Here is a 25158-nt window from a genome sequence, read left to right as displayed (position 1 = left end):
AAAGGTAATGAGAGGCACGTCCTGCAAACATGCCTCAGCTCTTCTGCTTTACTCACTTCTCTTGACTATCGACCAGATGACAGGTTATAGATTTTAAATTTCCTGAAGTTCATGGTTCCCTCGAAGCATTTCTAATTGGACAGTCAATTAACCACACTGCAAAGCACAGCCTTCAGTAAGTGGAATTCACACAAACCAAGACTCAAACAGGAACCAAAGACCACATTCTCTTAACAGTGCCTCGATGACCCTCTTGCTGGAATAAAAACTCTTGTCAATGATTTCATTTCAGACTTCCCTCTGGGGAGGGATTGCTGCAAAGCTGCAGTAATGGAAAGCTGAGATGTAGCTACTGGCCAAAGGCCAGCAGAGACACTGGTCACTTGGATGCGTTTTGCCTTCCCAGCTTCAAAAGAGTCTCAGCAGGGGAAAAAGAAAATTAAATGTGCCATAATGATTGGAAAAACTTAAAATGTTACCACATTACAGCAAAAGAAATAAGACACGGAAGTGCTTCTGAAAAGCTACTAAGGATACAGCACTTCCACTGTCCTTGTTTTCCATCACTTACTGATACACAAGTCAGAAGGTGGCCCCTAATCCAGGCTGTTTCCATGGCTGGCACTTCACATTACTTTAGCTCAGAAAGGAGCAATAAGTATCCATAAGGAAAAACAAACAGTCATAAAACCTCCTCATCTACCCTTCACTGCAATTAATTAGGATAGAAATACTCATTTTCTTTTATTAATTAATCAAGAAAACACAGAATCTGAAAGTTATGAAGGGATTTTAATGGAATTAAATTGCCTGACCATGGTGTAGCTCTCATGGTATAACTCTCCATGCCATTTCTAAATGAAATCTTCCTATTAAGCAAAGAAAGAAAGAAAAAGAATCCTTATAATCAATGTCTGCAAAATGTTCACTTGTCCCATGTGCCTAGTGATGTTTTGTTAAAAAAATCATATAATCAGGAGCCTAGAAGATGCAAAAATATACATTTTGAGTTTTCCACATTTTTCATGGTATATCCAACCATCTGTACATGTTATTAGCAGGTTTTTTCAGTGCATGCTATTAACCCAGTTGACTTCTTTCTGGTATCTGTTATATAAATCTTCACTTAGCAATACAGTGGAATAATTTGCTGTGTGGTGCTCCTGTGATAAGGATAAGAGGATTTTTTTTATCGTCATTATGGATGGCAATAATTCCTTGAGTGATACAGAGATTTTGATCCACTGATCTAAAAAAAAAGCATTTTACAAAGGTAGAGGAGAATTGCTGTCCTCATTTTAAGGAATGGGACAAAAGGGAGATGATGAGAGACCAACTCACCTACAGTCAGTACAGCACATCAGTGGCACAGCTACAGATCGAACCTCAGTATTTCTGGCTATTTTTGTGCACTCCAGCTGTCATTGCACAGCTGTCTGTGTTGGCATCTGTGGTCACTGTGGACTCTACGTAGTGCTAGGAGTCAGGAGGTCTGAAAGTTTCCTTAAGCCCTTTACAATAAGTGATTTAAAATCTTAATCATCTGAGGCAGTTCACTTCTGCTTTTTCATGATAATGAAGCTTAGCACATGATATCACAGTCATGAATTTCTGTAAAGCATACTTAGCTCTTCAGAAAAAGTGCAGGATTAAACAACCCTGCAGGCTGAATCCTTCTCTTTGAATAATGAACATAGTACAGGCAGTGGCAAGCTTCTTCAGACAGTCCCATGAACCCTGCTACAGCCAAGGCCAGCCTCCATGTCTGCTGAGTCCCTGTTTTCCTTCTCTCTATAGCCAACAGGGTATTTCTATTTTTTAATACCTTTCACAGCTAGGATTTACTCTCTGCCAGCCAACTAATTTCACGGGGACTATCCCCGAGCCTTCGGAAGTCAATGCCTTTTGGTTGATGCCTATTTCTTGGAGCTGGCTGGAACTTAAGTTACAGATAGAAACAATTATTTCTTAGATGCAGGAATGAACAACAGTGGGAAAAAACCCCAGACATCTCAGTTTCTTTAAATACACTGCTTCACCACTGGAGCTTTGTATCATAATTTTAGTCTCATTTTACAGATGAGTTTCAAACAGTTGACAACAGGAATTTGAAGTGGAAATGCTGATAGTCCATTATCAGTAGTGACAGCAATGAGTGTGACTTTATTAAAGTTCTGCCAGTTCTTGGCTAGAAACTATGATAGAAACAACCAGCTCAATCTCTCTCCGTTTCTCTCTTTACCGTAACACTCATATCACACTCATCACAGAGTGTTACATTTTCCCTTGACACCACAGGACGGGATTTCTCCTTTCTACTGAAGCCATGTGGTACACTACAACCCTACCTCTTGCCTAGGAGCTGACAGCAGACTGCTACTATACGAGTGGCAAGGTCGCTGCTGTAGTGTAGACATGACCTAAAAGTCAACTGAAACCTTTTTACTCTCCACTATTAAAAAACAACCATCAGAAACCAAAACTGTTCTACTGAGCTGTGTAACCCAAAACTATTCCTTGCAATTGCTGGTAATAAAGATTATTTGCCTGAACCCTTTAAAAAAGCTCAAAAGTTGGCATAAATACTAATGAATATACTTTTCAAGCTCTTTTTGTCCATGATACCATGATGTGCACTTGTTATACAACTGAAAAGAGATGCCAAATAGAGTTTATTGGACCTTATTTCCATTGCGCTGCTGTGAGCACTGAGAGTTCCCAAAGGCTCTGGCATGGTGAGGACAGTGTTTTCCTAAGACAGTGACTATTTTTCATTCACCCCTCTGTGTCTAGGAGGAAAGTGCATCCGGATGGATGCTGGGAAAACAAATACTGTTTGTGGCAAAGGGAATTAACATCTTGGAAACCGTAACATGAATTAAAACTCATTAAGTATTGGAACTGGTTACAAAGACTTAACCACATAAATTCTCCCTCTTGTCTTGAGAAGCAGCTTTTCACCCTGTGCTTTTCCAGCCAAGCTCCCTCCGCTGCAAATCTCCCTTAGCACTTTTCATTTCAACTGCAATATCAACCATTTTCCCAACACTTTGCCTTCTCTCATGGAGTGGTGGTTTTGTGAAGCTGATAAACATCTGCCTGCAAACCTGGATGGCACAGCTGAACTCATTTTGAAGTGTGAACATGGGTGTGTAGAAAGCAATTCAAGTTTAACAAGGCATGATGCATGTGGGCATGATAGAATATCAGTCGTGATTGTGACCGAAATAAACCCCAGCGGCAGCTCTGCTATGACTGCTGCTGTGTGACCTACCTGGACTGAGATCTTCAGCCTCCAGCAAGAGAGAGCAGCACATTAACTCTACAGCTCTGCTGGGCAGCAGACAACACTGCCCTGCCTCATACATTGGTGACATGGCTTAAAATCTCAGCTTCTGATTATCATGAGGTGGGTATTTACAACAGAACTACCCCACCAACCTCACTTACCCTCTTAGATTTTGTAACTTAGATTTCATAATTAGCTTTTCTATGCTAATACTATGCCCAATGTCTGTTGAATAAAAACAAGTATGCAGTGGGATTCCTATGGATCCCAGAAAAGATCCATTTCTTTGATGGGTGATGCTGAGGAGTCAGTTAAATCTTTTTGGGGCTCAAACGTATGATGCCCAGATGTTGTTATTTCAGCAGTTACTTAGCTCCTTCCCACTGTGTCTTCCATCAACCCTTCTCTGTGTTACTTATGAAATAAAATCAAGTAAAAATCAGAAATATTTGTTTTGCCTCAGTGTTAGGTCTAGAAAAATAATGACAGCATTCGACTCCATCAGTTAACATTCATTACTGAGCTGCAGGAACCAATCTCAGACCTTTCCCCCTGACTTCCCCAAGGCAAAAGCCATGATCCCAGGGCTCTCCTTGCCTGAAGGGACTGCTCCAAAAGTTTTGGGATGCAGATTAAACATCCATGAAAGTGCATCATTTTCTTGGGGGCTTCCTATATATTGTCAGAGCATCTTTTCAAGAAGCCCTTATTATTCACAAGTAGTACAGCAAGTACTTTCATGCAGTGCCATGAAATATAGGAATACCTGCAACTTCCCCTGCTGAAAGTTGTGTTTTAAAGAAGCTGGGCTGCACACAAGAAAAAAACCCCATGCACAGATTGTTGCACAAAATACTGCAGATGCTATCGGCTTCTGAAAACACGTAGATACAAAAGTATTTGCATCTATACCTATGCCTATATGCAAAATGAGTACTATTATTTTTTCCATGCCTTTTGAAAATGTAATAAAATGCATAAACTGTGCTTTCTAGTTTTTCTTTTCTTTTTCTATAGGAATAAAAGCGATGCTTTCACAGCTCCATGCTTGAAACTACTTCACTTCCCATGCTGTTAAATGGCTGTGGCCACAGCGTCCTTCAAACTGACAGACGGGACTATCACTATTTTCTTATCCACTCAGCACCACCTGGAACTGACTTTTTGAGAAGGTTCACGCTCTGAGAATAATTTCAGGTCCATATACCATGGAGTTAATATTCAGCCTGGGTCATCAATGTACATTGATTTTTCTTTTCAATGTTTTCAGAGTGCCCCAAAAGGCACTTTTGCACTCAAAAGGCTATGGAAGTCTGTGCTGCCAGTCGTTTCCAAAGCTCAGGTCAGCTCCGTGACTATTCTTGGTGGTGCTGCTTAACACCTCTGTCATAGTTTTGGGGTTGGGATAGAGGCACGAGACTTAAAAACTCATAAACTTTTGTCTAGGCAAAGCTCAGTTCAAGCTAACCTTTTTGTTTCTCAGTTACAGCAGACCTATGTTTTGCATATAGCTATAGAAAACACAGGAATGGAGGAGATAGTGCTACAATGTGGGCCAGTTCCCGTGACCCTGTATGCCTTCAGTCTTTACAGTCCTTTTTCTTTTTTTGGCCTTATGCTACAAAGCAGAAATGGGGTCAGGGAAGGATCTTTGATTTTGTGAGAGCAGAAAACTGAGGGTGTTTTCTCAGCGTGCAAAGGAACCTTTCCAGCTGACAAACAGGGTGATAACACAAGTTAATATGCTGGCACCGAGACCTTTCTGACACTGGAAATAAAAGGTGATAATTTCAGCCACTGTGAAAAGTTCATGTGGATACCTTCATCACGTGGGACGTATTACAGCGTAACCTCTAGCTGCAGACAGCGGCTGTGCCTACCTTGGCTGTGACATATAGCTCCCAATTAGTACTTAAGGAAAGAGACTTTACAGACTGCACACTCACCTCTGCTCAGCCCATCCGGTCCCCGAAGGATTCGGCATTCTTCTATCTGGCCGAACGGAGAAAACATCACCCTGATATCATTCTCATTACACTTCTTCGAAACCATTCCTATGAACAATTTTCTGTCTTCCACAGCTAGAAGATAAAAATAATGAATGAGCAAAGGCCATTTCATCTTTTTCCTGTGATCAATGCTTCATTACCACATCAAACCAAGCTCCAGTCATGTGAGCCTGGCTCTGTAACTGAAGACAAGTCCTAAGGCAAACACTTTATACTTACAACCTCCCTTCCCTCCTTCCTCCCCCACCCGAAGTCTCTCATTTTTCTTTCTCTCTCTCCTTTTTCTAGTGGTGCTTGCTGTTTATATAAAGGAGTAATTGGCTGCCTTAGTCATTCTGCATATGCCTCCCCATCACAGCTCCTAAGAAAAAAGCATCCTCTGTTAGAGAGACTTTTAAAGACATCTTTGCATAGACTCTAATTCAGATAAATCCCCTCACCTCCATCCGGTATGAAAGAAATCATGACGGGGGTGAGGGCAAAGAAGGGATTGTGCGTGTAGTGATACGAGCTAATGAAAAAGATTCCTGAGGAATGTTTTGAGAGAGCAGCTTCTATCTGAGCTTTCAATTTCAGCCAACTTAATGCAATGGTACTCAAAAGGCAGATGTGTAATGACTGCTCTGGAAAGAAGAAAAAATGCATTAAGATTCCCTGCATTTATTTCAGTCTGCACAGCCCTTTCCCCTTCAGGAGGACACAAGGCATATTCCAGGGCATCACTTTAACACCCTTTGATTCATACTGATGCTGAGTTTGCAAAACCCCATGAAAAAAGGTGCTTTACCTGAAGCATCGATAGAGTATTTCCTGCCTGCATTGTCACCAGAATTGCAAAAGCTGGACTGCTGCACCAGGACACATGCAGTCCTGTTAATCAAACTCAAATTTATGGGTCTAAAGCTGTGTAGACTCTTGTAAAAAATGGAATAGATCATAAAGACTGAAATCACCCTGAAAAGACTTAAAAATGCACCCTCCCATCTAAAAAATCCTCCAACCAAAAACCTGAGTGCTTATTATGCTACTGTATAATACTGTATACAGCACTGCTTTCTTCTTCTCTTGAAATGGCATGTAAATCCAATTCACTGTTAATGAGCAGACTGTCAGAGTTTGCAGGAAGCAAAGAGAAGGAAAGCTTTACTCCAGAGAGTCTGCAGTGCACTTACTTATTTCTATTATTGTGCAAATTATTTTTGTAATGAAGTATTTTCATTTCTGAGCTTACAAAAAAAGAAAAGAATATAATGAATCTTCTCTTGCTCCCCAACTCTCTCCGCTTTATTTGTGCAAGTTTGTCATACGGAATAAATTGCAGCTGAGGAATAAGAAACAGCGTCCATTTTCACAGCGTTTTATTTGTGTTATACTTCAACACTTTAAGTGCATTTAATAATTCCAACAATAAAAAGAAGAGGTTCATGTTTATTGATCATGAGAGGCCCTTGAAATGATTTTTCTTCCTTAGAATTGCTGACTTTAAAAGGTATTTGTAGCTTTTATGCAAGCAAACACCAAGACTGCGTTTTTCAGAATCCAAACCAGACACCAGCCCCTGCAATCCAAGCATCTCCCTCTACAAGCTTGCAAGAAAACTGGCGTGAATCTAACCCCCAGGAGAAGAAATATTCTTCAGCAGAGAATCCTCAGGACTCAACATTTTCATTCACACTTCATATTGAGATTCCACATGCAGGTTAACCCTCCAGAAAGGGTTAACAAACGATGAATGCATGGGATGAGCCAGTTATACACGGATCTGGAGCTGAATACGTGGAACTGCAGATAAGACCTGCCAGATGGGATTTATATAGGGGGTATATATAAATATATATTTATGTCTCACAATGAAACTTTACACCTGATTCATAAGATACGATTCGCCCTGATGCTGCTAATTATTTTAAGGATGGCTAAACTGATTCGCCTTGCTCACAGACACAGGAGAGTCTAGGTAGTCACTTTTGCTGGTGAAAGGATGCCTGTTTCTTGGCTGCCTGCAGTTCCTATATTGCCTTGAGTAATCTCTTGGAGAAAGGCCCCTGGCCAGCCTGTACCCTCTACAACAGCCACACACTATGGCCAGGGTGCAGAAAAGGGCATGAGGACCCAGCTGGACTTCCAGGTATGGATTTCTCCTTACCACACACTAAGGTCAGGCTGGAGGAAGCCTTGGTGCCAAGCATGGGTCCAAGCATTGCCTTCTGCTTTGTGTTATGAACTTCTTTTACCTGTGAATCAGCTAGTATCAGCCATTCAAATTTGGGTTGATTTTAGGTGTGAAATACAGTGTGCAGGTCTACCCTAAGAGTGACTAGATCCCAATGCTCAAAAACAGCTACTGGCCACGTTGGACAAATGACTTGGAAGTACCTTGGGTCCCGCTTACGTGCAAGGACAAAGATTCAAGCCAAAGAGATTCACATGGAGATTCAAAAGAAATGAAATGCAAACAGGAAGGCTTTGTTTTAATTTTCCAAAGAGTAGCAGAAGAAAAACTCCCCACCGGCCTCCTTCAGTTTCGCTAGTAAACCTATAAATATGCCATTTAACTAACATGATTTGCAGGTTTGAAGCTTGAGGGTGATTTTATAGTGAATTAAACATCCAGCTCCCGTGTACTGTACATCTTAAAAATGCAGATTTCACAAAGAATGCTCAGAGTACAGAAAACATATTGATATGATGACGTGCTCTGCATTCAGTACTATTAGTCATTCCTGATCACTGTTGAAGCTTAAGAAAATTGCTATTCTTTTTTTTGGCTAGGGGCCCAGCATAAAATACATTTAAAGGGACAACTGTCAGGATCAAGATGACAGGTTTTCACTCCATCTGATAGAACATCTGATATTATTAGGCTGAAAGAGCTTTTAACAACATATTCTCATGCAGAAAAAGAAATGCTTTTTTACCTCTGCAAGACTGGTTGTCTGGATTTGTTTCTACATTTCTGGTCAGACACTTCTCTCCTTCTAAAATGAATTCTTACCTGCCATGCAGGCATGGCTTTAGAATCAAATACACAACAGACTGCAAGAAGCATGAGTCAAACATATTTAGAGGTTAGCAAACCTCCCTTTTAATAGACAAGCCTGCCGATTTGTGTGTGTGTTTGGTTGCTCCCATACACTAAAATGAGGAGCTCAACATTAAACACATGCAAACAAGGCACTGAGATTGGAAAAGGCACTATCCATTGCTGTTTGGAGAAATGATGGTAGTACAAAGCCATCTTGCCTAACTTCAGTCATCTACATTTAGATGGCCAGTTTTAGACTCAGCTAAAACGTTATCAGTTGGCTGCTGTCATCACCAAGAGCTCCTCCAAAGAGTAACTGATCTTGCCTCTCTCAGTAAGATGGGATGGCTTTTTACATGCGAGTCTCTTCCTTGCTATTGACAGGAGACAGGGCTGTTACCTTCCAGTCAGCTCCCAAAAGCTGGTCAACATGGTAACCTATGGATGTCTTGAGCTCCAGCTGCAGGAACAATAAATGAGCTCTGGGGGATTGGACAAAGCTTGGGAGCTGTGAGTACTGTGAGCAATGACAGCAGGCAAAGGAGATGGCTGGGGGGAAGGATAACAGGGCACAAAGGTCTGTATGCACACATCTCATAACCATTTTGATGTTGCTTGATAATTCTCCCACACTAGAGGTAGGTTTCAGTAATTCAAAATCCATAAAATTAATGAAAATATTTTTACAAGCATTTGCTATTATTCTTTTTTAACCTTGTTCCTAGGCCTAATTGTACTTTCTGGCTGTTTTGCACCTCTGGGGGCATGAAGTAGATACAACTATCCGTAAGCAGCCAGCAGGATGGGGTGGCTGAGTACCCCTCATTGATGGAGCAGGAGCAGCCAGGTCTTAAATTCCAGCTACATGAAGAAAGGTGTGAAGCTGCCCATTGTCTTGAATTATGGGTTTATTTGTAATCCACCCAAAGACATTATAAACACAGATTAGCTATGCTGCCAGGGCAGTTAGTGTTACACTTCCAGTGCTAAACCTGATGTATTTGGGTGGGAATCTTTCACCTGAACACAGCAACTGAGTGTTGGGGTCTATTTTAAAACGAGCTGATCTCACAACGCCATCAAGACTAGCTCTGCAATCACTATGCCTAAGCATAGTGTCAGAATGCAGAGTGCTACGTTAACCATCAAAGGTTATCTGTGCTTTTTTAAATCTGAGCCTCCTGCCTTCTGACAGCACTACATCCAACTTGCAGAATAACATCCTGAAGGGTCTAATTTTTTAGCTGTACTCAATTTGCTTCAGAAATGAGCCCTTCTTGCAGGCTGGGTTAGATTGCTTGTGCTAGCCCAGGAGAATAAGGGAGTAGATTGTTTTCTGAATGGTACAAAGGAATTAAACCCTGTAATAAGCATGGGAATCCTCCCTGAAGATTCAACAAGCTTCCATTCGCTTTCTTCTAAACCCCAAAACTCTGTCCTGAAAAAATCAGAATTATAACCCATTATTACACATATTTGAGCACTGCAGTCTCAGAGTGCATTTTCCATCCAGAAGTCGCCTTCTCTTTTGAGCAAATCAAGAAACAGTTAATCATGTATAAAGGGTTTTTTTTGGTTGTTTTGGATTTTTGTGTTTGTGTTGTTTTTCTTTTCCATCCAGAAGGGAAGGGGGAAAACAGACTTTTTATCCCTATTTGTAAGCCTGTGAAAACCCCTTGCAGACAATCTGTCAAAGTCACACCTGGATCCGGAGCTGCCTGCATTAATTATCAACTTTGCTATGTGTTAGCGCTAACATATGGCATTTAATTACTCACTCCAAAGCGGCAAAGTTGTGCCACTTGGAATTTCAAATTTTTTTTTCAAGTTTTCACTAATAAAATAGAAATAAAATTTAAATTACTCAGCTACAACTTCCTCCTTTTTTTTTTTAATAGAGAATTTTGTCATTTTCCCAGAAATGGTGATGCTTTGGTCCACTTAATAAAGGCTGTTGTGAACCCAGGACAACTGTTCATGGGATATGTGCTTGAAGGTATCGACTGTATTCAAATCTTGATCCAAGACACATCTAAGTATTTGCTAAATTATAGCATATTATTGGCTACAGATGTGTTTATGCGCTTTTCTGCACTAAAGTCAGGAACCACCTATGTATGAAGAAAGGAAAATATCCTTAAACAGACAAATACTCTGCATGGTTAACAGTCAGGATGAATATAGCAATAGTGGAGCCTTCAGAGTCTTGAAACCATGCTTTTCTCCAGACAACCCTTAACCAAGACTTTGTAGACAGCTTGAAATATCCACCTAGCCACCCTAACCACCTATATAAGGGTGGTCAGACCAGACCTAATGGGTGATCAGATCAAGACACACTGCAAAATTCATCATCTGAAAATCTTTCAGGGATGTTGCATTTCTGAACAATAAAAGCATTTTCAGAATCCTTCTGGGTAGACAAATTAATTAGATTTAAAGGAAAGTCTTTCCCCATCAACTCTAGCTGCTAAACACTCGGTGGAACAAATTAAGCTTTGCTTCATCTGCACAAGCAGACAGATAACTCAGACACATGACTGTATGTAGGGAAGGTATGGAGATGATTGTGTAAGATCAAGCAGTTCCTATCCAGAAGGAAAGAGATCTTAAGGTTGCTAATGAACTCCCAATCCTGCAGAAGTGCCCAGGCACAGTCAAATGTGTGCAGAAGGTGCCTCTTCCATACCAATCTCCCATTTTCCACAAGGTGGCCTTGGCCTTTTGTGCTAAGGGACAGGCTTCTGAAATGATGCATACATGTAAAGACTGGAATAGTGATGGAGAAGGAGGAGCATTCAGTCCTGGTACTAATTCAAACTTTTATGCAAGGGGACATCTTATCTCACAGCAAATGATGTTTGTAAACTTGTGTACAAAAGAATTAGGAGACCTCTCATCCTCCCTGTGGACCTTGGTCAGGTCTCTCAATTCACAAATATGTGCAAGCTCAGAATTGTAATGAGTGTTCAAACTCTCCTACATAACATTCCACAAGCTATCTGGAAATTCTGACCACGAGAATTTCTTCAACCTCTTTGAAACTTGAGAAACACTGCTCAGAAATCAAAGGGTTTCAACCATTCCTCAAAAGCTCAAACACCAAAGATCATGAAAAACAAGATATTTCAGCATGCCTTCTTTCTTTTCCCCTTTGAATTTACCAATCTGGTTGAAGAGGTACAGTTTACAATTTGCTGTAAACTTGGCACAGATAATATACCTCCTCAGATGTATAGCCTGAAGCATATGGGAAATATGTACCAAACAGGCCTCCACATTCTCCATACTGCTTTTCTTTCTCTTTTTGCTCTCCAAGCTGTTTGCAAGCTCTCACCTCCTCCATGGACCCTGCGCCTATGTCCTGTTCTTCTGAGCTGTACCATTGCTAGCATCATTATGGTTTTAGCTTGCCTTCTGTTTCCCCAGTTATTAAAAAAGAAGAGTTCACCACCCCCAGAAGTACCTACACCTGCCAGGAGTCTAAATTTAGAAAGGCATTTAATTTGACAACTTCTACCTTTGATCTGTCAATGTGTTTTCTCCAAAATAAGAAAGAAATGGGAGGAAAGGCAAAAATACGCAATCCTTCCTGACTGTCACACTAGGAATAGCGCAGTGCAGGCAGGAGTACCACAGGGATAACCCCAGTCTAACAGAAGCAGTGAGGACCTAAGAGCAATACAGAATTTGCACAATTCCCAATAGTGCTTTGCCAATATGTTCAATCTCCCTTAGGAATAAAAACTTCAGGCAACAAACAAGTAACTCACTGAGAGTCAATTTTGGCCCATCGCCTCTTATTTTTCTACTTTGCCAAGGAACTTAAGGTGAGATTTGTCTTTCAAGGAAGAATTAATAGGGGCTATGCACAGTTCAGAGGGTCCAGGCCAATGTTCCCGTACTGCAGGGAAAACTATGCCTACTGCAAGCACAGTAAATACTAGGGAGGGGAGTTTGGATCTCAACAGCAAAATTTTCCTTGAGCATAGTGGGACCTGAAAAGTTTGGTCTTTCTGTCCATGCAGGTGCCTTGGCCTCTCTTCTGAGCATTCAAACACAGCAAGAAATCACTGCTAAACTCAACTCATGAGACAGCACCACTGTTACAAATGGGTAATGGCTCTAATTTGCTGCATTTGAGAGAGCTGTCATAATAGGAAACCCAGCATAACGCGAAGTTTTTATTTCCTTCCAAACTTTATAATCCTTGGAGAAGCCTGAAAATGGGATGCACTACAATCAGACAAAAAAAAATAGAAAGAGAAGCCTTAAAAAAGCCTTGTGGAGAGATTTAGAGCCCAATCATCATTTACATTTGCAGGTATGTAGATCTCTAAGTGCACGGCTTCTGCCCTGATTACTAATTAATGAGGTGCAAAGATGCCTGTTGGAGGAACCGGCTCTGATTATGTGGGCCTTGTGGGAAAATGAAGCTCTTGCAATCTAAGAAGGCAGATGATATCTTTAACATACATTTTAGAAAATTACAGGAACAAATCAAGGGGCAAAATATACACATGTATATATTTTTAAAGAGTCACAGCCAGGTTGAGCTACCATTCGATTATCTTATTTCCTTGAATATACAAACCTGGCATGTTTAATAGGTTTAGCATGCCATCTATTTTGCATGTCATATACATCCACTTAGGCAGTACACTGGTATTCTGAATGAATATTACTGTCTTTATAGCATTCATTTTACAAGTGCTGAGAGGAATAAGTATACAGAGAGTTGCAAGGTGGGTTTCCCAATTCAGCGCCAAGCATATAATTAAAAGCTAAATTTGGCTCAGATTCAGAACAGCGTCATTCTCTAAAAGTTAACTTTAGACAAATGTTTGAGGCCCATAAGCTGCTTACATGGTTCGTTAACACACAAATGGGTTTAGTTTCTTTTTTATTTTCACCATTAAAATTTCATCTCCATCTTATCAGTACCAGGTGCTCCCACGTCACCTCACTGCTAAGCGAACACAAGGGGAAAGATGTATGTAGCGAGGTAGGCTGTGACATACAGCAGGTACAAGGAAAACTGGTTTCTAGAACACTTCCTTCTTTAAAGCAGAGGATAAATGGGTGTTGAGAGCAAGTCAGCATCTTCCCCAACATGTCAGGGGTAGGGGAACTACCTGATACCATTTTTCTCACACAAGAAGTAAAGAAAAACTCTCACATTGTTGTGTTCGCTTTAGTTTAGAAAGAGTCACAATTAAGCAGAAATAAACACATACCATTTGACTTTTCACTGTCTGCAGGTTTCATCTGAATAGGATGATGCATCTAAAAAAGAAAGAAAAAGAGTAAGGCAGGTTGGATAGTCATAAAAGAATCAAGAATCATGTTTCTAATGAAGGGCTAAAAGGATACATGATTAATATTAAACATATTGAAACAATATAAATTCAAACTAACACCATATTGTAAGCTTTTAAGAAAAAAATAAAATGGTAAAGAAACATTTTATAAGCAGGAAGATTAAAAAAATAGATTATTGGGCCCACAGGACTCATATAAAACTTTAATTTGCTGTATCTAGTTCCAGAAGACCTCTAAAGTTACAGCCCTCATTAGTTTATGGCATGCTTGGTTTCTGTTTTACCAACTTTTTTTCCTTGAGCTCAACTACTGCCAAACCCAAGATGGAATTTTCAAGTCATTTAAGAGCTAGCAAGCATTTCAAACATACTCAGAGGAGTCGGGTTTCACAAATGAACTTTGCTTGTAATTAAAAAAACGTGCTGGTTCTTTCAGGACTGAAGAGGAACAGACTCGCGCTTCCTATAATAACTTCCTATAACTCTTTATTATACTTTGTTTCTAGAATGCATTATACATTCATTCATAAAGCTTCCTTCACAACATGGCATAATTCTGGTTTCCATAAAAACTCCCAGCCTCTTCCTCCATTCATGTAACTCTTACTGCAAAAGAAACCTGTCCCCGACTTCATGCTGTGCTGAGCATCACGCAGCATCATCCTACCTTGGCACACACGGTACAGTGTGTCCTCAGCTTCCATTACAATGATGCTCCCCCCGCCACTGAATTGTTGGTAACTCCAACAGATATTTTATGAATGGTGTTTTCTTTTGTTTCAAGAGTAGCAACACAACAGATGAGCTCCCTCTAATCAGTGTGTGGCTTTTCAACTGGACACTGGTTAGAGCCAGCTGCATGTCCATTCTGATGGATTCAGGGATATTCTGTGGCAGTTTCACAAATGCCTTCAGAACTGACTTCACATTGAGTTTCAGTGTGGGAGATGTTTAAGCTTGCAGAAAAACACCTTATTTCATTTTCTTTCACAGGGGCCTGCAGAATTGCAGGGATTTGACTGCACAAACCTTCCAGCAGCAGCAGGGACAGGCTGCCTTTTCTCTCCTCAGCAATTCCTCACCATTTCATGTGAGCAAGTAAAAACGTATATGCTCTTTCTGCTTTTCTATCATTTCTCAGTGCAGCAGAACAGAGTATTGCCTGAAAATGTCAGAGCCAATTCTGCTTTAAAAGACTATTATGGCAAACTTTGGGAAACAAAAACAGCTGAGCAGGATAGAACATCCATGCACTCATTTCAAATGTGCTTTCAAAGCCGCTCAGAAGACATCTGCATTGCTTTTGGTGGAGCCACTTAACCTCCAGGGATGCAGTTGCTAGATTCTTTAGAAAACATCAAGTATTGCTGTGAATGTTCCTGTAAGATTTACTCAAAGTTCAGCATGCTCCCCAGCCCTGTGAATCGATGTATTCCTTGTACTGCTTGCAAAGCTCCCCACTGTGCCCTAAGGAAAAGGCAAAGCCACAAGGTGGATGTAGTCACCAGGATGCACAAATTTGCTTCAATTTTAACAATTCTGTTCTCCTTGAATCATTTGTTTCCCAAATGGACTTTAATAGCCCAGCACTTGTCTGCCACCACTCTTACTCGATCTAATTTATAGAAAAAAGGGAACTTTTATTTTACTTTGCTTTTACTAGTGCTTAACATTTATCCTGGCATCAACAATACACTGGGCACTGCAGGAGACTTCAAATTCATGGGAATGTGATGCAGCATGTCCACTTGGCAAGCAAAAAAAGTGAAAGAAGGAAAAAGATGTCATGTGCTCTGCAAGACTGTTGCATATCTTGACATCTCTGAGGAGCAACAAGTGGTGAGAAAATAGAAGAAAACTGAATGTTGTAAATTTGTGAATATGAAGGTTACAGAAGAAAAACCCAACCCAAATCCATTGCTACATACATACCATACATACATACATAGCAGAGAATCTATCGCGCTCTCTGTAGCTGCACTTATATGCCCCTAAGTGGAGTTATTTTGAATAAAGGCAACTCTAACAGTGTTAAAAAGCTTTCACTTTTTCAAACCGCCTGAACCAGAGAAAAACACTTTAGACCAAATTCATGTGACAAAGTTATTTTTGCAGCCCCAAGGTAACAACATAAAGACCAGTGTCCCTAACAAACACAAAGTCACTTGTTCACAAAGCAAGAAGCGAGCTTCATATGGGTTTTGACTTATTTCAGGAGTTCCTGCTAAAACCTCATGGTCCATGCTCTCTTTGCACCAGCAAGCCAAAGTCAGGATTGATGCCTTTGTGCTGAGCAGTATTATATTAGTGCAATACTAATAAAAGATTCAGATCAGGCCTGGAGAGTTTAAACTGCAGAATACCCATGGTAAAATGGATGCGATACACAAACATGGCTTCAATGAAGAAGGTGGTGGAAAAATACGTTACTGACAGTTTCCTAACATAAGAGGGCTCGTGTTGAAGCTTGTTTAACCCTGACCATCACCAATTGATACGTTAACAACCTTTAACACTAGATTCAATAAAACATGCCATTTATAACCTGAAATGGGTTTTACAGAGTCACTGGTTCGCATCTCATTATTAAACTCATTGCTGACCTCTAGAGACAACTGCCGTGACAATACATATTATAAGCTCTCTACCCATAAAATATTTAAAAGTAGGTGCAGGAAAGAAAAGGAAAGGAAAGAAAAGAAAAAAAGAATGAATCTCAAGTGTGCAGTGAATAAGCAAATTAAAGGGGCAGAGACAAAGTCTAAATAGGTACTATCCTTTCACTCTACGATGAGCAAAAGAGAAAATCTGTGTGTTTTATATCTTGCTTGTATAACTGCAGGCTATAAAATAATAAAATAGCTGTGCTTTCCGAGGCCCTCCAAAAGATTATAGATGATATAAACCTGTTTCAAATTAGATGCCACTCACTAGAATCATGTCTACTGAAATGAAGGATTTCATGTCTTAATCGGAAAGCTGTTATTGTAGCTATACATCACAAAGCCGTACACTTATGGGTCTCGAGGTAAGTGATTTCTCAGTATATCATGTTGTCATGTAGAAAAACAGGAAGAATTTTCTTCTGTGCTTAAAGATACCTTTGCTTATGAAAATGTGGTATTTATGAATGCACAGTTGCAATTAATAGATAGGCAAGACTAAGAAAAATAACAGCAGTAAGTAACTTACGGACATTAACATCATCCTGTGTTCAAACCATATAGTTAAGGAGAGCAGCACAGCTCTCAGGCAAGTTCTTTCTGAGCATGGTCACTTTCCTCTGGCATGAGCATATCAAAACCAGACTGGAGTACCAGCTGTAAGGAACAGCATCTCCTCAGCAGTGTTTTAGAGAGCTCTATTGAACATAGTTGTGCATCCAGAAATGTTATGACCTACCCATGCTCTCTATCCCTGGGTCTCAAAACACACCATGCCGTTGTTTTACAACCAGGAGCAGGCAAATGCCCACTGCCCAGGGTTGCTCAGTGCCTTGCGGCAGTGCTGACAGCAAAGGGGGGGCTCCATGGCCTGAGCTGCATTGAGCCATAGAAAGCCTGAGGCCAAGCACAGCACCGCTTCTCCTTGGGCACATCCCAAGCAGGGGTGCTGAGGTGGGAACCAAATGGGAAAAGAACAGTTGTGAACCATGCAATCCTGTAAATCCCCCTAAAATCAGTGAGAATCTGGCCATTGGCTACGATGAGGGCAGCAGCAGGACCCAGCCATGGCCTGGAATTACAATTAACTAGTTAAATCTTCCCCTCTCCCTTTTTTTCCAGAGTACATCCCATCATATGTAAATATAACTTCATTAGAGAAAACACAGCAGAGCAACCCAAAACCTTCTCAAAGGCACCTTCCTCAGCTTTTAGAGCCTCAAAAGTCATCTTTTCAACAATAATAACATAACCTATTTACATTCTTGTCAAAGCCATGTGACGTCTGCGTGAGAGAAAACAAGCCATCCAAGAGTCTATTTCTATTGCAAGGAAATTAGATTAACCTGGGTGGAATTCTATCTGGGAATTTGGAATCTGTCGTGGTGATTAAGTCATCATTTCTGTCAGATTACTCGAATCGCCTGTCAAATATGATTCCACAACCCCATCTGTAACTTGGCATCCTTGTTATTCAGTCGATGTTACCTTCTGTATACAAAACAAACACCAAACAAGGAGGTGTGTGCAGCCTAGCATTTAGCAGAGTCATTAGCTGTGATTACTATTGTGTGCTTGCACATTGTACAAGGTGATCAGCTTATGGCTTGTTGTGTTTAGTCAGGGGATGCTTCAAATCAGGTGTAATCTTAAGCCTTCTTAAGTAATCTTAAGTGCTATGAGTGAATGGGGAAGAAATGTCTCCAGGCATGGCTGAGCATGGGATCGGCATGCTCTGAATCACCACCGCCTTGCCTTACATCTCATTTATATATATTTGGTAGAAAGGCTTTTGGGCACCTGCTTTCCATTAATTTTCCGAAGAGAAATGGGCACTCTGCTGATTGAGGTAGGCTAAAGACATCCTGCAAGCAGTAATTTCTGCAAGTGAAGCAAGGTTTGCAGGCCAAGGCAGTCAACACTCTAAGTGATCCATATCAGTTGGCTCAGTGAGAGGTATTTTGTTACATATGTGAGTATGTTTGTCTTACAGAGGACTTGGGTGATTAAAAAGCAGGAAATGCCTTTCAGTGAAGATGAAGGAGCTGATGGGCTCAATTTGCTGCAGCTGTTCAGAGCCTGTGAAATGTGGGTGCCCTCAGTGCCTCCAAAACTCTGACCATGTAATCAGACTATGGGAAGAATAATTATTTTATGGCCCATTGCAAAACCACCTTCATACACTGTTACTATGTCCATTAGCAGCTTTTATTCTCCATTCCTGCTGTGGCAGACTGCATGTGCCTTGTTCCTGTCAATCCTCATGCCTTGAAGAAAGAAAACCACTTGGCAACAAAGGAGCCCAAATGTACATAAACTTTCCCACAGCTCAGTATGTCAGTTGAAAACCATCTCCTAAAAGTCCTCTGAAGTTAAGCAGAGTGTAACTTTACACCACGGGAGTCTGGGGGATGTGTGTGGAGGATGTTGTCTGTGACTCCTCAGCCCTTACCATTCCTCTCATTGTCTTGCTGCAACCCTCTAAAGCCATTAGTAGATTTCCAGAGCTTGCAGACCTCTTCAGAACTGTCCCTTTCCTCTCTTCCCTGTCATCTGCCACAGCTCTAAGTTTCTAGCCATGCTCCTGCTCAGTTTGTCCCTTACCTGTCACCCTTGCAGACAGCATCACAGGGAAACACAACAGAGAATTGAGCTAAACCTTCCCCCAAGCAAAGGGTAAATTTGAAGGACTTGGGTTATTCGGGTAACATCCAAACCAAACTAACTGCAGTAGGATTAAATGATGACAGCTTGCATGTATCTTGTCATTTATAGTACTCTGGGACTTGCTTCTTGCTAGCATTAATCATTGTTGAAGCCAAAGGGGATTTCTTTCACAGTTTGTACATCTCAGAATTGTAAAATGGCAGGAGAGGATGTGGGAGAGAGAAGAAATGTCAGACCTTAATAAAATCCTAATATTCTTCTTGGGGGAAGGGTTATAAATCCATAGAGTTTTTGGGACATATAGGGAAAAAAAAGAGAGGAAGAAAATATTAAGGAGCAGCAGGGACAGGCTGAGGGCAAGGAAGAAAAGAAGCCCCTAAGGAGGCATCAGCATGAAAAATAGTGGCAAAAATTTACTTTCTTTGCCTGACTCTGGTCTGGGAATGAATTTAAAGTTTTCTCCAAGCTCCTGATCCAATTAGTGAATGCAGCTTAATTAGACCACGTAGTCCAAGGAAAAGAAGAACCCAAATCTCTACTTGCCAGGTCCCTGAACACCTTCACTGAGTCTGGAAGTCAGGAAGGAATGTACTGACCTACCAAAAGAATGGGGAAGAAGAAAGAATGGTCCTTAAGCACCAGAGAACTAAATGATTTTCAGTGTCTTCAGAGATCATTGTTTTTCTGGACTATCTAATGATGAGACACCTCTACACGCACCCCTCCAGCCCCTTGTTTCAGCTCTTAGCTCTCAGGTTTCTCAGTAGAATCGTTTTGGAGGAGCTCTTAAATGTTATTTCTCACATCACTTTAATGCCAACTGGTTTTGCTTTTTTAAACCCTTGTGACTCACGAGTAATACAAGTTTCCCAGAAGTGAAAGAGGTGTATTTTCCTATTGAAAAGAACTGTTTAGAATGACTTCTCTAGGGTCAAACTAACTTGAATTACACAGTCAATATCTGACTATAGCTTCAGTGAACTTCTCCATGAACTGGGGACAGTTTCTGGGGCCAAATAAATACTAGTGAATAAAAGAGGCAAGGGACCACTCTCTGGCACTTAAGAGAAGTGATGTGGCACAGCTTCCATTTTCACAGCTATACTTCACCTTCCTCTTAAAGTAGGATGCCCTTGTCCATACTGCTTAGTGGGACCAGTATCTAGTTCAATTTATTCCCCCAGATATGCCCAGATACTGGATAGGAAAGTGTTAACTGGCACTTGCTGTGGTCCTACTTGCTTTACCAGTGCAGGCAGGGCTTTGGATTCCCATCATCAGTTTAAGTCATTTACCTTAGTTTATCCACAGGTAAAAGGACAAATGCCCATCCATCACATAGACTCTCACAAATAAATGCAAAGCAGTAGCTGTAGCTGCCTGAGCAATGCCATAGTCAGAAGATTGTTTGCTGTCATCCTTTCATAAATCCCAATTTAAGGGATTTAAACTGTGTTAGGTATTCATACAATTTGAGTAGTAGAGGAATGTGGTCTGTTACCTGGCATCCTAGATTACCGTCACACATATATATATGCATATGCTGGAGAGAGAGGGAAAAGGAGAGAGGGAAGAAGGAAGGGAGAAAAGCAGAAGAAAATGAATATTGCTGGTGGATGCCAAGTATAGTTCATGCAGTAATGCATAACATCATTATTTTCTATTTAGAGCACAGAAACAAGCATATAGCTTGCTTAAAACAAGTTGTTTCTTTTACCGGGTAACACAGGAACTGCTGAAATTCAATGACTATTGGAAGCTTTCCAGCTCAGTCATTTGCAATCCTCTACACTCCGTGTTTTAAATTCAAGTTAAATTGAACATTAGCTTGAGAGACTAAAAACAATGCTGCGTTTTAAAATAATAATAATACTAATAATATTCCAGTGACTCCTTCCACAGGCAGCCCTGCATCCTGCTGTTCCTCCTGTACATTTACTAATTAGGCTATAACATGCGTTTCCTTTAGAAGCGGTACCCTGATACAGAAAGGAAAAAGTTGGTGGTCTTAGAAGTGACAACTTCGCTTCCTAATGTACAAATAACTCCTGTTGCTCTGTTAGCAGTTCTACTCCATTTATTTAATTCCTTCATTTCTTACCACCCACACAAATGGCAACGACTCCAGGACACACTTGAGCCAAAAGGAGCTGAGATAAGGAAGCAGAGGTACTACCAAAATTTCTCTCTTCAAAATCACACGGAAACCAAAGTGATTAACTAGCTTCTCTTCAAACAAATGAGCCTTTACAGAACCTATTGAATCTTAAAAATAGACATTAAGTGGGCTTCTATATCTTGTTGGGAATAATGCCTTGAGGAGATTTTGTATCATCCATTCTTACAAAGCAAATCCATTAGACATCCAAGCAAAACATCAGATATTATTTTAACAGCAAGAGTTATCCATCTCATCTGCAGCAGCAATAACTTTTGTTGACATTCTGCCAATTGAAGTTTGCATGCCAAAGTGTTCAATTCTCCCTTCCCCCCCATAAGGCGCAGAAAGACAACAAAACTCTCCATGACATTAATTGCCTGAGTTTTAACACCCATTCAAGGTAACTGCAAGGAGCAAAAATCACTGCCCACGTTTCTGTGTGGAAAATGAAGTGCACTGAAGCGTCAGCTTGCCCGGCCTCATGTGGGGAGGCACGGCATGGCCCACAGTGACTATCCAACGGGAGGCAGGTGAGCTGTCTGCACCACAGCAAAACCCGAGTTCCTCATGCTCTAATTGATTTCTCCTTCCGACACCATTGCGAGGTGCTTAATGCTGCTATCTCTTATTAGCAGAAAGGAAAGACAAGAAGGGAAAAAAGGCACAGAGGCTAGACAGGATTTATCTGGGGTTATTCCACAACCAAAGGCAAGTTTCTCAAGCCAGCATCTTGTAGTTTTATCACTAGGGGTAGGTAAGGCATTAGTGAGCAGGTGTACTCCACACAAGCAGGTTTTGTTTTACAACATTACTCCCTAGGTACCCTACTCAAGATGTAACATAAGAACCTAAAGCAGACATCCAGGATAGCTGGAGGAACCAAACGCCAGTGAAGCTGTCATGGGTTGGGGATCTCAGCTAATAATTAATGCAGCCTTGTGCTTGGGTGGATTTGCCCAGCATGACCTATGATGCCAAGACTCAATTCCCAGCATGACACAAGCCTTACAGTCAATGTCCCACTGGACATGACTCAAGTGTTCTGAAGCCGTACTTTCTTCCGTTTCCCCAGTTGGGTGTTGGTTTACAGAAGTCAACAGGAGGTTCAGACTTAAAAAGGAGTACTTTTCCTTCAAATCTAAGAGCACTTCGCCCATACTAACAGTTGGAAAACAGAGCTAGAGCAAAGCCAAAACATGCTACCTATTATCTCATCTTCTATGAGGTTTTTCCGCCTACCATGGGAATGAAACAGAGGTCCCTTAACTATCCCAGATGGAGGAGGCAGCAAAGCAGAGGCTTGTGCTTACTTTAGTGGTCTGAAGAGGCATATTTCACATTTCTTCTAACAAAAATAAAAGCCCCTGCTTAGGAACCACTGACTCCTGAGGGCATGCTCAGGGGAGTTTGCCCTTCTCATTTATGACTTCAGAATCTGTGAAGACTCAACACGATGTTCCCATCTTAAAAAGCCCTCTCCTGCTGCCAGACAGAAAGCTTCAAGTAGCTCAGGCTGTGGGTACCATTTTCAGGTCCTCATGTTTAAGCCTGGGCCACATGAACCCCTCCCTTTCTACATAAATCGCTCTGATAACACATCAACATCTAGGATGACTTTTAGAAACCTGTGAGGAAAACAAAGCAATCCCCTACCCCCCTTCTTCTCCTCCTCAAAACACAATATTAGACAAAAATAAAGTAAGTTCTCTTTAGGCTACTAATGACTGTGAATAAACTGGGTTTAAATGAAAGGCTTTTAAAAGCATGCAATGGCTTTTGTAATGCAAAACACAAAGTCTTGCTGTGACTGAGGACATGGCTACCAGGATATTAAATGCTTGTTTTGCAGAAGTTTTATTTTAAGATATATGCTGTTCTGTGCTTGCATGCACTGTCTCCTCTGTGAACTGTGCTCTGGGAAAACACCGTGTGATTATGCTCAGCAATATCCTTTACCTTTGCCAAGCTGAAATTAAGGAAGTAACCCTTTAAATGGAATGACTAGCGACAGAAACATTTCATAGAATCATAGAATAGTTAGGGTTGGAAAGGACCTTCAGATCATCCAGTTCCAACCCCCCTGCCATGGACAGGGACACCTCACACTAAACCATGTCACCCAAGGCTCTGTCCAACCTGGCCTTTGTTTCTTTACAATGTTATCTCATCTACACTTATCTTCTCCATTTTGGGGCTTCACTCAATAGAGAAAAAACAGCCTCAACCACTCCTTCAGTTTCACATCACAGATTTTTCTGTTCATTTACTAAGTAGATCTTAGCCCCTGACTATGCTTTCCTGCCTGTCTGAAATGTTGCCTGACTCTTTCTGCAGCATGGAAGGTCACCTTGTTCCAACAACACACTTGGTCCGCTCTTCCGAGAGAAAGTCGAGTCTATTATCAGGTACAAAACTCAAATTCTAGGCTATGGGATTTTATTTTATTTTATTTTTTTAATGTAAAGCTTTTAAACTTCTTTTTGGAAAGCTTTCATATTTGCATTACAATGTACCAGCAAGAACACCTAGCTAAAAAAGTGTGATTGAGGTAAGTCTAAAATAAACCCCCAAAGCATCAAAATTATAACTTCTATTGAAATTCTACCTTTTAAATTAGAGCAAAGGGTTCAATTTATACAAAGAGTTGGCACCGATGATGTGAGGCTGCTGCTGTTTTCACTTAGCAAAGGTGTACAGCAGGTCTGAGTCCAGAATACAAGTCTCGATCCACAATTCCCACCCTTCCAGCAGTCAGTCAGGCAGTCAAATTCCTCCGTTACCAAACACAGACTAATCCCCAGCTACTTGTCAACAGCATACCCCTCTAAATATTGCAGGGAATAGCCAAAGCGTTCAGGTAGAAAAGGGGTTTTGAATGAAGATGTCAAAAATCCTCCTCGCCTGACTGTGATCAGCTGGGTAAGCAGTACAGTTTTATTGTTTAACCAGCAGAGCCATAATATGTTACGCCAAATGAGGATATGGCTCATAAATTCTATTTAAGCTCTCCATGAGCTGAAGTTACAGGAATTTTCCACAACTATCCAGTATCAGCATCCAAATAAAAGCTCCCGGTGTTATGCCAATACTCTGCAGTGGCGAAATAATCTGGCTGTGGAAAGAGAATGAAAAAAAAAGATAGCTTGATATTTGATCCATCTATGAAAACAGAATGTTATTGCAGTCTCCAGCCACAAACATACACGAACACGCACTGTCCACATGAAAAGATGAGCCTCTAGTTGTGTATACGTACAATTACAAAGAGCAGCCACAATCACATTAAGTAACCATGTAATTTTTAACCACCCCTTGTATGAACTCATTCTCTTTAAGGTTTTTTCATCTCTGTAGCTGATGTAGTTTGCCAGTGTTTTCTTTGGGAGGAGAGAAGTATTTTTTATTCATACTAAACATGCAATATACATTTATGATGCTAATCTGAAGGAATTCTAATGTATTTAAATTCATGGGTTGGGAAGTTAAACAAACAAGGAAAAACATGGACAACATTAGCAGAAACGTATATTTTTTGAAGAATGAGTCAGTTCCAGCTGGCAGTGGTATCTGGACTGAGCTGCGATTAAGCTTTCATTAGTAAAAGGGACAGTATCAGGAACAGGAAGGCCAAAATCAACCTACCTCCACCCATCTGTAAGGCTCTTAACTAACACCTGACCCCAAATATGAACCTTAATGCATTTTTCCACAGACTGGGCCCCTTGATTCTCTTGAACAAGCACCATCATGGTTCATGTAGGCACTGTAAATGCCAGTATGTGGAAAGTTGCCTTCTCTTATTCCTTATATTCCTATTCTCTCATTTAGAAGTTTTCTCTGCGCTGTGCCCCATGAGTAACATCTTTATGCATAACTTGCCTAAAGGTCAAAGAAATCTCTTTGCAGAGATGGCTTCAGGTGGAACAGCTGGAGGCCACCCAGAGCTATCAGCAAGGTCCTCTGATAAAACCAACTGAGTGAAAAGCTCTTACACCATTCGTCCTACCTGCTCCAAAGGCAGCA

General features: G+C 40.9%; 1 protein-coding gene across 1 annotated transcript in view; it reads right to left on the bottom strand.

The window, feature by feature from the left end:
• The window catches only part of CELF2 (CUGBP Elav-like family member 2), a 378952-nt gene that overhangs the window by 62378 nt on the left and 291416 nt on the right, over positions 1-25158 (bottom strand). Inside the window, exons 5-6 of the mRNA XM_013128049.3 lie at positions 13561-13609; positions 5236-5370 (exon numbers count right to left, since the gene is read on the bottom strand). Coding sequence (XP_012983503.1) covers positions 5236-5370; positions 13561-13609 — 184 coding nt within the window. The remainder of the gene's footprint in view (positions 1-5235; positions 5371-13560; positions 13610-25158) is intronic.

This window comes from Melopsittacus undulatus, chromosome 5, assembly GCF_012275295.1.
Source record: "Melopsittacus undulatus isolate bMelUnd1 chromosome 5, bMelUnd1.mat.Z, whole genome shotgun sequence".
Taxonomy (NCBI): Eukaryota; Metazoa; Chordata; class Aves; order Psittaciformes; family Psittaculidae; genus Melopsittacus; species Melopsittacus undulatus.
Note: the sequence above shows the minus strand (reverse complement) of the source record. Positions and strands in the feature narration are given on the sequence as shown.